This window comes from Strigops habroptila, chromosome 9 (genome assembly GCF_004027225.2).
Source record: "Strigops habroptila isolate Jane chromosome 9, bStrHab1.2.pri, whole genome shotgun sequence".
In the NCBI taxonomy this organism is placed as follows: Eukaryota; Metazoa; Chordata; class Aves; order Psittaciformes; family Psittacidae; genus Strigops; species Strigops habroptila.
In genome coordinates this window covers 556,236-571,903 of record NC_044285.2, presented here as the reverse complement: position 1 = coordinate 571,903, position 15,668 = coordinate 556,236, and the positions used below count along the sequence as shown (strand labels likewise).

General features: G+C 53.9%; 1 protein-coding gene across 2 annotated transcripts in view; it reads left to right on the top strand.

Annotated features, from left to right (window-relative positions):
• The window catches only part of FRMD5 (FERM domain containing 5), a 67,672-nt gene that overhangs the window by 39,455 nt on the left and 12,549 nt on the right, over nucleotides 1-15,668 (top strand). For both annotated transcript variants that reach the window (XM_030498081.1, XM_030498080.2), the window contains exons 2-4: nucleotides 13,000-13,104; nucleotides 13,626-13,668; nucleotides 13,901-13,979. In XM_030498081.1, the coding sequence (XP_030353941.1) occupies nucleotides 13,000-13,104; nucleotides 13,626-13,668; nucleotides 13,901-13,979 (227 nt within the window). The remainder of the gene's footprint in view (nucleotides 1-12,999; nucleotides 13,105-13,625; nucleotides 13,669-13,900; nucleotides 13,980-15,668) is intronic.

Here is a 15,668-nt window from a genome sequence, read left to right as displayed (position 1 = left end):
CAGCTCTGCATCTCCTGCCTGTGCACACACTGATAGGCCCCACTTCAGTATGGGGGGCAACCCCTCTGGGACCTCAGCCTGCCTGTGGGACGGTGTTAAACGCATCTCCATATAGTCCCGGGCAATAAATCATCAGCAGGTGCCTCACAGAGCTGGGATCTCTCCACGAGAAGATGGGTGGTCGTGCCAGGGAGCAGGAATGCACCCACCGGAGCCGCATCCCTGTGGCACAGCCTGCGCCCGGCCACAGGACCCCTGGTCCTGGTGGTACATTGGAATGGTGGTGATAAATTCCTCTTCACTATTTAACACAGTGAAGATGAATGTTCAGGGCTGTGAGTGGCAGCTCAGCCTGGGTGCAGGCGGAGGTGATGCTCTGCCAGTTCATGCTGGCAAGACCTGAATGCAAGACCTGATTTCCCACTAATTTCCCCCAGAATCAGCTCAGATAGACCCTGTCAGGCAGCAGACAGGCTCCAAGCGCAGTCCTGTGGCTCACGTCAGAAGCATCACCCCAATTCATGCAGGAAGGTTCACATGACATCGCTGTCATCTGGTGTGATGTTTTGAGCTGGGCAATAAAGCATCGCAGTAATTAAGAAGACCTTGCCCCACTCAGTGTAATGAGGTTGCTGCTCAGCCCTACCCACTCAGGGCAGCCCCTTGTGCTTCCCCTCCTGGGAAGGGAGAGGTGGGAGCCAGGCACCCATCCTGCTGCCTGCACATCCAGCCGTGTTGGTACTGGGGTGTCCAAAATTCCCCACCCATCCCATTTCCAGAGCACCAGCCTGGCACTGCTGGTGCTGCTCAAGTGCATCCTGCTCCATGCTATGGCCAAAGATCTGCCTGGTTTATCCAGGGCTTGGCTCCCCTCCCCAGAGTGTTCCTGAGAATTGCCCTTGACATTTGCCAATAGTATGGGGAGTGGGACAAGCTTTGGATGTCCCTTCCAGCCCATGGAAGGGGGTGCAGCACCCTGGGAGGCTCAGCCTTTGGGGTGCATGTGGAGTGGGATGGGGCTTGTGAATGGCCTCTGAGCCAGGGTTGTGCACATTGCTTATAGGCCTGATATAAGGGAAACAAATCATAACAGGTTCTGTAATCTCGGTAACTAAGGGTTATGCTGAAGGGCAGAGCTGCTGCTGGCAGCTCCCAGGTCCCCCTCTGCTGCTCCCAGCCCTGCCTGTGGCAGCCAGGAACCTGGGTCCTGGAATTTCAGAGCCTTGTGCCTGCCGATGACCTTGGCAAAGTTGCTGCAGCTCTGCAAGGCACCGGCTGGGTTTATGTGCTGGGACTTTGGGTGTGATGGGAGATGCTGGAGCTGGTTCCTCTGCAGGGCTGAGGGCCCGGGGGGTACTGGGGGGTACTGCAGCAGTGAGTGAGTTGGAGACCCAACGATGGGGCAGTGTCATCAGGGTCCTGCTCTGGCCAGTTCCCCCTCCTGTGGGGATGCTCCTGGTTCTTCCCTGTTGTGCAGACGCAGCAGTAACGCTCCTGCAAAGCCTCAGCCTGTCTGACAGCTCATCTTGAGGCGTGATGCTTTGTCAAACATTTTTCTTGTTGAGTAGTGCTAAGAATCCCTTATTCAGTCTTTTTTGATATGGAAAGTAAACAAATTAACATGAAGGCATTTTTCTGAGGCACTGGGGGTTTAGTACGCAGTGAGGCTGAGCCTCATTCCCTCTGCCATCCTCTGATGGGTGCTCAGCGTTCGGGGTGCTGTGTGTGTCGTGCTGCTCTACCCAGGGGATCACATTGCTGTAGGAAGTGGCGAAAGCGATGTGATGCTGTTGGCATGGATTTTAGAGCACTTATTTTACAGGATATCATATGGGAAATGCTTTTGTTTGTAGGAATCCGGCTGGTTTTGTGCGCTTTCTCACGCACAACACCAGGACCCCCATTTGCCTACCAGCGAGGGGCTGGGGGATTTGGGAAGAGGCTCTTGGTTTCCTACCAGGCTTCTCCACACCTTTCCCTGTGCAGTTCCAGGGTGTATTGCTGCATGGCTGGAAGGGTCTGGACAGGCATTGGGAAGCCCTGGGGGGCTCAGGGATGCTCAGGCTGGAGCACGTCTCCGGCTTGGTGGCCTGGGGATGAGCCATTGGGTCGTGCAGTTCATCCCCCAGTCTGTGATACAGCTCACGCCACTGTTTGGGATTCAAACAGCATCCTCAGGGGAAGATGAGGAATCCTCCTGCCTGGCAGCAGGAGAAGAGCCCCCAGGTCTCTGCAGCAGTCCAAGCCAGAGAGTGGGATGGGGCTGGGGGCGAGAAAATACACCAAAGCTCAGGACAGAACAGAGAAACAAGGCCACTTGTTTCTGATGTTAAAAACCAACTAATTCTGCTTATGGCTTGCAGGGGATAATTGGATCCTGCCAGAGAACTCAGGAATTGGATGAGTGACAGTTTTCTTTCCGCTTCCCCAAGAGTTTCCCATGCAGGATGGCACATCCTTCCTGCAGATGTTAGCTGCAGACCCTGCCTAAATCCACAGCTTTAGACAGCAAACAAACTCCTTATCTCTGCCCACAGTCTGTGTAGGAACCGATTACACTTTTCCCCAGCTGGGGTCTAGGCTGGGCTGCGTGTTGCTTCCTGCGATGCCTCTTGTGTGTGGGTGCCCTGGGTGCAGCCCTGGCTGTGGTGAGGTGATGGGGATGGAGAAGGGGGTGCAGCATCGCCCGCCAGGGACCTGCTCTGAGCTCAGAACAGCCTCGAGTTCCCTGCCGTGTCTTCTGCCAAATGCCAGCGCTCTGCGTCCTGTGGGTGTCTGCAGGGAGGATGTCAGCCCGCATCTCCATCCCCAGATCACATCACCAGGAGAAGCCTTCTCGCTCTCTCAGGTTCATCTGAAAAGGTCGAGTGTGACTCTGGGATCTGGCTGTGAGGATGGGGGCCTTGGGGGGCTTTTCTTTAAAACTAAGCTGAGCAAAGCCCTATTGCTATGAGAGGTTTGTGTCCAGCCCATCACAGTGTCCCCCCATGGCAGTGTGCTGTGCATGCTGCTCAAGCAGGGGCCTGGCTGTGCCGCTGCTGGGGGGCTGTGGGGAGCAAGGACATTCAGCAGGATGGTGTCGTGCAGACCCCAGTGCCTAGAGCCGGTCACCAGAGCAGGGCCCTCCCCAGCACGGGGACAGGGAGCAGATGGAGGGCGTCAGGGGCTGCGTGGTCCCTGCAGACCCCATGGTGCCTCCGTAGATGAAGGGTGGTCGAGGAGATGCTGCGGGAAGTTGCTGATGCTCAGCAGCTCTGTGGGCTTCAGAATAGCATCATGGCACCAGAGCCAGGATCGAGCTCTGACCAGCTGCTCCCACCCTTGCAAGTGCATTTTCCAGGGAGCATTTTCCTGCAGAGATCTGTTATCCCAGAGCACCTTTCTCCAGGACTCTGCCCGGCTCTGGGCTGGGAATGTGGGAAGGGGTTGGCAATTAAGGGCTGCAGCTCACCAAGGAGGAGTGTCCAGGTCAAAAGTCCAGGTTGTCTTCAGAGGCTTTGATCTGCAGAAGGAAGGGAGAGATGGAGAGTCGGTGTGAAAGGTCCATTCGTTTCAGGGAAAAGCTTTTGTTGGGTCCCAGGTGAAACCAGACATTTGCATTTAAATGAATATGTATTTTGAGACATTAAACCCACAGGCAAAGTAAAGGCCTTGCTGAGATGACAAATATATCACTTCGAGTGCTTGTTGCTGATATTACACCCGCCAGCCTTCAGAAATAAAACCTCGTCAGCTAAAGCAGATTTTCTTCCTTCCCTTCCCTGAAACCCACAGCCTGCTGTAAGTACTTGGTGTGGACCTGAGCTACTGCAACTTGAAATGCGAAAAGAATTGGTGGGTTTGCAGGGTCTGTGTGTGATGTGCAGGAGAACGACCTTGGAGCCATTTTGCAGTTCCAGGTCAGCCAAAAAACCGTAATAAAGAGAAAAAAATCTGCTTAGAGAGGGGGGAAAAAGCAAGCCAGCTCTGGGTGACCTTGGAAGTGAAGTGGGGCTTTGGTTGGTTGTTTTCCAAGTCCTTGGTGCAGATGAAGCCCTGCCCATGGCCAAGGCTGAGTGCTGAGCTGGGGCTCCAGCCCCTAGACCCTGCAGTGGAGCAAGTGGCGCTGGTACATGTGGGGTACTGGGATGGACACACACGCAGCACGCAGCAGCGCTGGACCTCGCTCTGATGCCACGAGCTGCTGGTGGCAGGAGTCCTGTACGGCATTTTCAGTGCCAAGTCAGCACTTTTGGTTCCCCATCAGTGCTGGGCTGGTGTCAGGCAGCACTTTGGGCACACCGGGAGCTGAGACCTGACCTGTTGCCTGTCACCACCGCTGCAGTGCTGCCTGCAGGAGTGCAGCGTGCGCCCGGCTGTGGCTGCTAAGTCGGCATGGCAAGGAACTGCTGGGGCTGCTGGCCGGGCTCTGTGAGGGGAGGCAGCGGGTGGTGGTCCTGGGCAAGCCAAGGAACAGGCACCATTAAAAGATGCAGTCCTGGGGCTCTGCTGCTGTTACCAGTTCTCAGCTGAGCATGTTTTTATCTGAGACTTGTGATGAATAAAACAAGGCTCTTTGCTGTGCTCTGAAGTCGACACCCAGCTGCTCAACAAGCTTGTAGAGCGTTTAGTTGAGGAGCAGAGCTGTGATCAGACGTGCCTGCTGTCTCCATGCATGCTGCCCGGCCCGGGGCTGACAGACAGGGAGACGTGGCTCCCTGCCTGGCAGAGACTATGCTGCCCTGCCTGCACTGCTGCCTGCACCTCAGCGCCTGCCCGCTCCTCTTGGCCATGTCTCCAGGGGAACAGGGGCCGCTGTGGGTACCCCTTCTCTTGGAGAGGTGTCGCTTTGTGCAGCCAGTGGTGCCTGCCGTTGCTGGCAGCCATACAACTGCATCCTTGTGGGAATGTGGCCCTCAGTCCGCTGGAGGTCATGCTCGGGGCAGAGTCCCCTTCCAATGGTCTCTCCATTTTGTCTTTTTATATCCCAGTGCTTCCTGGCAGTACCTGTGTGAGCTTCTTGGGATGCCTCTGGCCAAGCCATCCTTGGTGGTGGTTAGGAGGATGCTGGCAACAGGGCACAGGCTGAGTGTGTTGCTTCTGCCCATCAGGATCCCCTGAGCTGAGCTCACTGAGCGCAGTATCCCAGGATTGGGAAGGGGAGAAGGGAACAGGCAGCTGCATGGCTGTGACTGCAGCTTCTGTGCTGCTTCCCCAGTGCCCACAGCATCGTGGAGCAGATGGACGCTGGCACAGCTGCCCCGGGTCCCCTTTCTGGAAAATGGGGCTCACAGCAGCGTTTTCTCCCAGTTTATGCTTTTCCAGCCCCATAAGAAGCTGTTCTCACCAAGGATGGACTCTAGAGGAGATTGCAGGCACTCTCTGCAGTGCCCTGCATGTTATCTAAGGTTTATTCTACAGTGTTATTGGTGATAGCATGGTCGTTGTGTAGATTTACACCCCGCAGTGCTTGTGTCTATGTTCCGCTTTCTGCTGAAGGTGGTATCAAATTTATTGGGAAGTTTCCTCTGTCTGCCCGGTTAGCGTGGGTTGTTCGCACCTTCAAACAGCTCTTGCTCTCCTCCCTTCCCCTGGGAAATCACCTGTGGGGAGGATTAACAGGCAAGTGACATCCCTGGTTGTGGAAAACAACAAGTTGCCCTTGTTAATATTCGGCGAGCAACACAATGTCTCCGAGGACAAAGATCTTCCCGTCACTGGGTAAATCAGAGTTCATTATCATGTTAATCGGACTGATTACAGCCTCCCTAAAGGACTCACATATGGTCATTTCTGTCGCACAAATAAGATCTGTTTTGCCTTAATCACAAGGCTTGTGCTCATCCTTCCTTGCCCGAGGATCTCTATTCTTGAGGTGCCGTTTGGGGAGATTTACATATTAATTGCTTTTGAACCCGCTGTGGGTTTTGATCCCCAACAGAGTTGGAAGTTTGGATGCAGGGTTTCCCTTATTTTTTGTTGCTTTACTTTGGCCCTGGTTTGAAGTCCATAGAGCTGGTGGCCGGTTCGGGAGCTGGGCTGGGGCTTCTCTAAGAGTTAGTGCAACGCTCACCCCGTGTTCCTGCAGCGCCTCCCTTGGCTTTCAGGAGAGGTAAATTTTTTATGAGCCATTTTTACTTTTCTCCCTTTTCTCCCATGAGCTTTTTGCTGCATTCAGTTGCTGGGAGAGAAGCGAGCTTCCAGCAGGAAAGCTGCCAAGAAAACCGGAGGTGCCGGGTTCTGCTTTCAGGTTTTCATTCTCTTGCTTGTTTTGTTTTATTTTTCATTAGCTGTGTGTGCAATAGCATTGACCACAAAGTGCAGAGCTCCTTCCACAGGCGCTGGAGTCAGATCGTAGAGCCAGAGAATTCCAGACTGGTTTGTGTTGGGGGAGGAACCTTAAAGCTCATCCAGTTCCAACCCCCTGCCACGGGCAGGACAGGACAAGGGGAATGGCTTTAACCCACCAGAGGGGAGATTGAGATGAGCTCTGAGGCAGAAGCTCTTCCCTGTGAGGGTGCTGAGGCGCTGGCACAGGGTGCCCAGAGAAGCTGTGGCTGCCCCATCCCTGGCAGTGTTCAAGGCCAGGTTGGACACAGGGGCTTGGAGCAACCTGCTCTAGTGGAAGGTGTCCCTGCCCGTGGCAGGGGTTGGAGCTGGGAGAGCTTTGAGGTCCCTCCCAACAAAACCCAGTCTGGAGTTCTGTGGCTATTAAAGGATTTAAAATGTGCTAAACCTGCTGTCCCACAGCAAACTTTTTCCTAAATGGGGACGTAAGCAGAAACAGCAGCTGAAACTCAGTGACAGAGCTGTGGAGGCCCTTTTGTGTACGCCAGCGTGTCAATGGGTTTAAAAACCTACTTGTGGATTCAAACAAGGCATTGATAATCTGGAGGTTAAGGCTCCAAGAGTCACTTCAGTGGGAACTTTCCTTCTCAGAAGCTTTATAAACTTCTGGAGCAAACTCCCCAGATAAGTCTTGAAGACAGAAATCACTGTGTCAGCGAGGAGGAAGGATTACAGCTAACAGGGAATTAATACTGAAATGCATATGCTATAAATACAGCAGGATTACATTCAGTGTTATGTAAAACCCCTTTTCCTTACTCTGAGTCTCCTCCTACAGGAAAGGTGACTGTGGGCTCTGGTGGCCACAGTGTGTGGTGGAACAGGAGGAGCTGGGGCTATCGGGGCACTGTTCTGTTTCCCACTTTTCTTCCTGCTTGCAGCTGCCCTTTGCTCATCAGGCAACTCTGCTGCTGTTACCACCTTTGCTGGGAGTGCTTTTTGTGTTTCATGGAGACCCCTTCGTTTGGCACATGTGAGAACAGCAGGGGCCAAGGGCAGGGTGGCCTTGGTTGGATCTGGGCAGCAGCACATCCCCAGCACCTTGCTGTTGGGGGCTGGAGCTCCTCAGAGTCTGAGTGTCCCTGCCCCAAGTCCTCCCTGGTTCTCCATGGCCTTTTATCCTCCTTTTCCCCGGTGCTGCCTTTGGACCCATCCATGGCATATCCCTGAGATGCATCCTTCCCTTTCATCCTTGTACATCCATCCCTTCGTGGTCGCTGCAGCGGTGCTGGTGTCACCGCGGCCCCTGGACACCAGCCCTGGGGCTCAGGGCTGGAAATGTGCCTGTGCTCATCGCTCTCCTCCTGCTGCACTGAGCTGCTTGTGCTCAGGGCTCATCCCCTGTGGGGACTTCTCAGAACCCAGGGGACCATCCCTGGGACTGGTCCGTCAGCATGCTCTTGAACTCCAATGGCTCCAAGAGCATCTTCCTATGGGCTTTTGTGACTCTGCGGCTCCTTGGTGCTGTGATTTCTGGGAACAGGGGTTTAAGCCTGCAGCATCCTCGAGCACAGCAGCCTTGTGCTGAGCTCCTGCTGCTGGCCAGGTTCTCTATGTGTTCAGGTCGGAGGTGTCCTGGGCAGGGTGGGGGACCTGCTCCCCTCCTCACCATGGCAGGATCTGGTGCCCTGTTTACATGGAGCAAGTGCATCAGCGGGTGCAATAGCAGCAAATAGCCAATAATACATCAAAATAGGCAATAATAATACATAAAAGAGTGGATAATAATGCTTCTTTCTGTGGCAGTGGCGCAGGGGACAGGGAGACGGGCTGGGGGGACAGGGCAAGAGCTGCAGGCAACACACCCTATTAGAGCCCTGCAGGCTGTGCTCTGCTCCAGATGCACTCACAGACTCCAGAGCTGCTTGATCCTGTCTGGAAATGAATATTTTCAGGCATATTGTGCCCATTTCTTCGTCGCACCACGGCTCGGGTGAGGCACTGGCTGGGGCTGAGCTGTCAGTCAGGACTTGCGCTGCCTGCAAAGTGCACAGGAACTTTGTGTGAGGTATAATAAATCCCAGCTCATCCAGTGCCCTGCTGAATGCTGAAAATGAAGCATTTAAAGCACATCATTGCAGTCAAATTGCTGGTGGAAATCTCTTCATGTTGGCAGTGGAGCCGGTGGGTCTTTGATCTCCCCCAATTCAGATGTTGCTGCTAAAGAGACTTAAGCTTAAACTTTCTAAAATAGACTTTTTTGACAGTTTATTTTAAGAAATAATCTCCTCCTAAGCTTGGGAAGCGGGAGGAATGGCCAGACCCATGATGAGATTTCCAAACCGAGCAGTGCAGGAAGGAGCCGCTTTCAAGCGCTGCTGTTTCTTGGGTAAATGCTGTGGTTGCTCCATGGAACCACTGTGGGGTAACTCATCATTTCGGCTCCAGAAGCACCAATGTTGCGGTGGGGCTGGTGGTGGGAAGGGGCCAGGCTGGTGACGGGGCTGGTTGTGCTCAGGCTCATCCTGGGAACTGGCTTTGCTGGCCTGGCACTGGTCATGGAGGTGGCAGGTTTGGCAGTAGTGGTGGTTGGGCCTCCCAGTACTGTCCTGGGCACAGGGAGGTTCAGAGCCACAGGATGGGTGCGTTTGCCGCTGGAAAAGCTCAGCAGGATCTCCCTGCCATCAGCACAGTGCCGTTTTTCTGTCCCCATGTAAAAAGGGATCATAAAACTCTCTGGAACAGCTCATTCCTGAGGCCACTGATGAACCCGTCTCCTCCCTGAGCAGAGAGCAGTAAATCTCTGTATTAAGCTGCTGCTGACATGTTAATGCTCCTCAGGTACCTCGTAAATATGCTGCGGGGCTGGATGGCTCTGGAGTGGTTTGTAGAGGAGCAGTGTGGGTAGTGATGGATTTCTGGAGCCAGCACAACTCCTGTTTCCCAACGGCAGCATCCCCCTCCATGGGGTTTGCATCCTCCATGGATGGGAGCCCCAGGGTGGTAGGAAGGGAGCCCCCATTCTCTGGCCAGCACCCACTGGAAGAGATGGGCTCATGAGCAGCTGCATGTGTGTAGGGCTGGGTGGCCATGGTGTGTCACTGCCCTGCAGTGCTGAAACCATTCGGGGTTCACTTGTGCTTTGGGCAGTGCAGGACGTGGCTGCAGGAACCATCACGGAAAAGTCAGGGTTGCAGATTTCCTGCCTGTGCCATAGCGCAGCCTCCTGCGAGCGGCAGCACAGCTTCAGCTCATTCAACACCAAAGGCAAAGGTAGGGGCTGGGAGGAACCAGGACACTTCAGTGTGGTGCCTCATGAGTGACCAGCAGCCTGTGTTACCCGCTGCAGCTCTGCGCTGGGAACAGCATCCGAGCACAGCATCAGCTTGTGGCTCCTGGCACAGCCTCTGCCAGGAACGAGCCTCATTGCCTGGCTCCCTTGCACAAGTGATGTTAATAACAGCAATACACCAGCCTGCAGCACCCGGATGTGTCTGGACATGATGTGACACTTATCTGCAGCTCCTCAAGGAGTTTAAGAACAGAAAAAAGCCATTTTCAGGTGTTAATATTGGGCAGCAAGTAACTTCATGTGGTGTGTGTCGGCTTCGCACGTGGCGTTCCCCATGTGCACAAGTGGGGATGGTGAATGGGGCAGCTGGTGACAGTCCCTCCATTTGACTGCTGTGCCCTGAAAGGCTGACCTAAAAACTTGAAAATCTTAAGACAGACAGAAGTCTTCTTTTATAAGAACATATAAAGATCAAAACATGGCATATTTAAGCTGTTATTATGCAATAGAGAGCTCTTTTAAGTCGTGATTTGTAAAGACAGCTCACATAATTTCCTGAAAGACATACTCGTAATGATTAATTTAGAGTGTGTTTAATTCAAGTTAGAGAGATCAAAGAGAAAGCCTTTCCCCTGTAATGCTGTTTGTGGTTTTACACTTTCACCACATTCTGTTGGACTTTGGCGGGGTGTGTGTGTGTCTGATTTGTCCTTTGCTGCGATTTCTCTGGGTTAAAACTGCGGAGGGAAGCAGTGTGAAGACGTTCATGCTCATCTGGGGCACAGGTAGGGAAAGGGAGAAGAGCCAGGAGCAAATCCCTCAGGCGAGGAGGGCACGGTGTGGGCTCTCCTCTTGCGGCTGGAAGGGGTCTTGCTTCTGCAGCTTCCTCTGATGTTTTCCATGGCTGTTCCCTGTAACAAACCTTCCCGAGTGTGAAAGCCTGGGGAGCCGGAGCAGGCTGGAGCCGGGTGCTGCAGGCGGTGGGCAGCGTGCCTGTGCCTGCATCTGCCTGCACCGCCAGCGGCACGCAGGGTCCTGGCTGCTGCAGCCAGATGTGCCGCCACCACTGGAGCAGGGCACGTGCTGCAGCAGCTGCGCCGGCCCCCGCAGCCCTTCAGGGCTAATTGGGATAATGTAGGAGTGTGTCTTTATGCAACTACAAATCCCGTTTTGCGATCAGTCGCTTTAACCTCTGCGCTGTCAAGTGTTCAGCCTCTGAAGCGATCTTTACTAGGGGAAGGAAGCATCAGTATTTATTACTACTTTTCTATAATGCAGGAAGACATCCAGTCTTCCTCTATTGCACATAAAAGCTGATCTGGAAGGTTATTTCATGCCTGACGGCCGAGCAAGGCTGGGGTGTTTGCTCTCCTGCTCACAAGATGCTGCTGCAATTTCTCTCTCCTCAAGCTCTGTGTTGCTGCTTCAGTCCTCGTTGAAAAATGAGTATTATTTAGTGAAAGAATGATAATTTGCTCTAACTCAGGAAGAGGGATTTGGATTCTGGCAGGTTTCATTATTCCTTCCCATTCCGTGCCCTTGTACCTGAGCTGGGCACGCAGCCCGCGCACGGCAGCGGCTGTGTTTGACAGCGATGGATGATCCATGCAGACACTCCATTAGCCTATTAATAAAGCACAATCTAGGCCACTGTTTTCTAAGTTCAGCACCTAAATCCATATTCAGGCTTATAAATGAGCTGCCTCATTTCCCGAGCAGCAGCTGGGGGTGCCGGTGACCACCGGGTGCCTTGAGCCCGGATAGCAGCATCCTGAAGGTGCTTTGCTCCTCGTCCCCCAGCATCTTATTCCTCTGCAGGGTGGTCTCTGTGGGACACCACCACCGTTCCTGAGCATGGGGCAGCCTGGATGTGCTGTACCCGTGCTGCATGGCCACAGTGCCTTACAGCATCACGGGGCTGGTGCACCCATTCACCAGCAGGTCCATGGCCATCAGCCATGGCTGCAGGGCTGCAACAAATGCAGCTGACCAGCATTAAGTGAGGCCGGCAGGCTGCGGCTGGTGCAGCTGGAATATGAGTTTCAATATCTTAGTATGGGAATGAGGATGGTTCATTTTTCCCAGTGCTGGGTGCATTGGGGCATCGCAAGGTGAGGGGTGGGCTTTGCTCTCTGGCCAGGGGGGAGAACCGGGGCTGCAGGAGAGCAGAGCAGGCAGAGGTGATGCCTGACCCTTCAGCTCGGTGCTGCCAGAGCGATGTTCCCCGTGTCTGGCAGCACTTGCTGCCTGCAGGGAGCTCTGTTTGTTTATGGGCTCGGCATCTCCGCAAACCGGGGTGGGTTTGGCAGGATGCTCCCTGCACAGCTCCAGCGCATCTCCCAGCCGCGCTGCGCTGCCTCAGTGCAAGTTCTCATGGCACCACTCCCAACACAGTCCTGCCGCTTCACCCCCGCTATGCCCAGAGCAGCTGCCTCAAGTCTCTAGCTCCACAACCAGGAGAGTGTCTTAAAACCTCATAATAAATCAGGGTGAGTGAGTTGAGCTGAGCCAGGCCAGGGTTCACTGCGGTGCCCAGCCCATGGCCATTCCCAGCCACAGGCTCTGCCAGCAGGTTTTTGGCTGCTCTGCTGCATTTCAACAGCAGGGTCCAAAAGCCCAGTAATGTTCTACTTTGGGCTGAGCCAGGCAAGGTTCAGTGAGCCTTTCACTGCCAGGCTGCAAGGTCATAGAATCATGGAATGGCTTGGGTTGGAAAGGACCTCAAAGCTCATCCAGCTCCAACCCCTGCCACGGGCAGGGACACCTTCCACTAGAGCAGGTTGCTCCAAGCCCCTGTGTCCAACCTGGCCTTGAACACTGCCAGGGATGGGGCAGCCACAGCTTCTCTGGGCACCCTGTGCCAGCGCCTCAGCACCCTCACAGGGAAGAGCTTCTGCCTCAGAGCTCATCTCAGTCTCCCCTCTGGCAGGTTAAAGCCATTCCCCTTGTCCTGTCCCTACTTGCTTTTATTATTGCTGAAAAGCTTATGTACACAGGTGATGTACCCCCGAGGAAACCCCCTTGCCTGGGCCAGAGAGGGAAAAGAGGTAGATCCTGGTGACAGGAGCCCTGCTCTACCTTCCACTCGATGGGGGACCTGCCTTATAGCACTACATTTCTGTGGATCAAAGGCTGCTCGTGACAGGTGACGGTGCCTCCTTCAGATAACACGGGTTCCTGCTTCCTGACAAATACATTTAACATGTGCATTATCTGATCAAATAATCACTCCGCAGACACCAGCCATACACTGAGGGAACCCCATGGGCCTGGCATTAACCCTTTCCCAGGGTTTGGTGCGGTGTGTCAAATGTCCCTGCATGTTAAAAAGTCACGAAGTTCAGGCTGCAGTTATAGAGCTGCTGAAATGAGTCTTCACCAGCCAGCTCCTCTGCTCCACCCTCCTCCTGCCCCTTCATAAATGAGTTTTTGTCTTGCAGAGAGATGCCAAGGGCCAGTACCTGTTCGACCTTCTCTGCCACCACCTGAACCTGCTGGAGAAGGACTACTTTGGCATCCGGTTTGTGGACCCTGACAAGCAAAGGGTGAGAGCTGGGGCTGGGCCATAGGGGTTCTTGCAGCTCAGGCTTGTCCTTGCTGCTGCAGATGGAAACTGGAGCGGGAGGCAAATGGCTGCAATAAGGCTCGGTTTAGGCTCCACTGATGTTTCCTCAGCATCAGGATATGTGAGCTAGGAGAACTCAACACGGCTCTTGGGTCTCCGTGCGAGGCATGGAAGCATCTTGTGTTTGCAAAGTGAGAGAGGATCTGATGCCACTGCAAAGGCGAAGGGGGAGATCTCCTGACACTGGCTTTGCAGGACTATTTCTAGCGTGGAGTCATACTTTAACACCCAGGTTAGGCCAAGCAACAGCTTTGTGCTGAGAAGCCAAACAGTGGGTAATGGAGAGGGAAACAAGACATGTGAGTGCTTGGAGCCGAGTGCCCGCGTCAGGACCCTGCGGGATGCTCACACAGCTCTTGGTGCTGTTGCCTCAAAGGTCAACGTTATTAACTGAGAGTGTTTGTAACTGAATTTCTTTAATTACCTTCCTTTGCCTTTCAGCACTGGCTGGAATTTACCAAGTCAGTTGTGAAGCAGATGCGGGGTGAGTATTGTTGTGCACAGACACCTCGGACACACAGGGGCCACTGCAGCAGGGAATGGCCCTGTGCCCATCCATCCCTCCTTAACCAGGGCAGCGGGTGTGTTTGGGGGTAGCGGGGAGGGCACAGGAGACCCCAGCAGTATCCAAGCATCCCCTGGAGTGAGGTTATTGGGGAGGATGGAGAGGATGAGCCCTGCATCTGGTGACCGCAGTGCCACTGTTCTCGCTGCAGCCCAGCCTCCCTTCACCATGTGCTTCCGCGTCAAGTTCTACCCCACGGATCCCGCGGCTCTGAAGGAGGAGATCACCAGGTAAGGAGGGGGGTCCTGGTGTGGTGGGACCAGCCAGCCCTGCACCGGCCGGCACTGGGGCAGCAAAGGCTTGGCCAAGGCAGAACCACGCTCTCAGCTTCATTTTGTAGTCCAGGGAGAGCAGCAGCTATTTACATTTCCAAACAAACCTGAACATTCCTGTGTTGTCCTGGCTTTGGTGGGAATGTGGCATTCCCCACCCCTGCTCTGTTCAGGGAAGCCGGGAAAGTGGGTTCAAGCAGGACTGTGGGAGTCCATTTTCTGCTGCTGCTAATGCTCATGCCACTTGTGAACCAGATGGAAAAGACAAGGGGTGATGAGCACAAGTTACTCCTGGGGAGATTCTGACTGGACACTAGAGGAAAATGTTTCCCAATGAGAACAACCAGCCACTGGAATGATCTCCCCAGGAAAGTGGTGACTCCCCAGAACTGGACACTGTTAAGGTTCAGCTTGACAAGGTGCTGCGTCGTGCTGTACCTAGAAAGGTTGGACCAGATGGTCCTTGAGGTCGTTCCAACCTGGGATTCTATGAATCAGCTGTTAGTGCCACTGCCTGAGCGCATCACGGTGTCGCCACGTGTGTGACGTCTGTCAGGAAGGGTTTGAGTGTCTCCAGTTCCCTTGACATCCCCTGGAAGTAGTTAGCCACATCCACTTCCATAAGGGGCATGGATGCTCTGGGAGGAATGGGTGATAAACTGCGATGCAGAAACTTGGCAGCGCTTGTCTCAGGTTTCTATCTTTAGGGGCTCTTCATGCTGCTCTTCCTGCCAGAAGGAAAGACATGAAGAGCGCTCACAGAGAAATCACAGCGGTGCTTGTTTTTCACACAAGGACCCAAACCCCAAAACTAAAGAGCCCCTTAAGATGCTGTTTGGGAGCCTGAGAAAGTTCCTGTTTGGGTCTGACCTCAGAGGGGAGATGCAGATCAGGAGGAAAGCATTTGTAAAGAGCCCTGTGCCCATTCGCTGGCCTCTTTAAAAGTGGCCTCACGTCCCGAGTGCCAGTCTCTCTGCTGCTGCCAGCACTTGTGCTGCAACCAGCTTACTTGGGTAGGATTGATCTCTTTGTTCATACAGGCACGTTCTGGGGGATCCACAGAAGTGTCCGGGAATAGTTTCACACAGAAACATCTCCTGGTTCTGCTTAAGAGGCATTTACTTAGTTTGCAGATTGCACATTTGCTCCCAGCAAATACAACCCTGAGCAGCCTTAATTTAAATGTGAAATGGCTAAAGCTGTGCCTGCAAGTAACCCCGGCTGCTACGTGGGCATTAAGCTGTGCACACAGTATGTTAATTGTGTTTCTTTAATCAGAGCTTAGCAAACATCTGCACTTGTCAAGCACAGCCCGGAGAATTGAAATGCAGGTCAGGGCTTTACATAGCTGCAGGGTGGGAGCTGGAGCTGGACCCCAAGAGCATTGGGGTGGTGCTGGGGGCTGCTCAGCCATGGTCGGCTGGTGAAGGGCTCAGGGTGAGTCCTCCCCTCCTGTGTGCCTGGAAATCCTTCATCCTCTGCTTGGGGATGGAGCCAGCTCTGGAGCTCACTGACTGGAGCTGAGAAATCACAGAGTCATGGAATGGTTTGTGTTGGAAAGGCCCTTAAAGCTCATCCAGTTTTAACCCCATCTTCCTCACAGGGAAGAAATAACTCCCATCGTTAATGTCCTCATCCAAGGCAGCC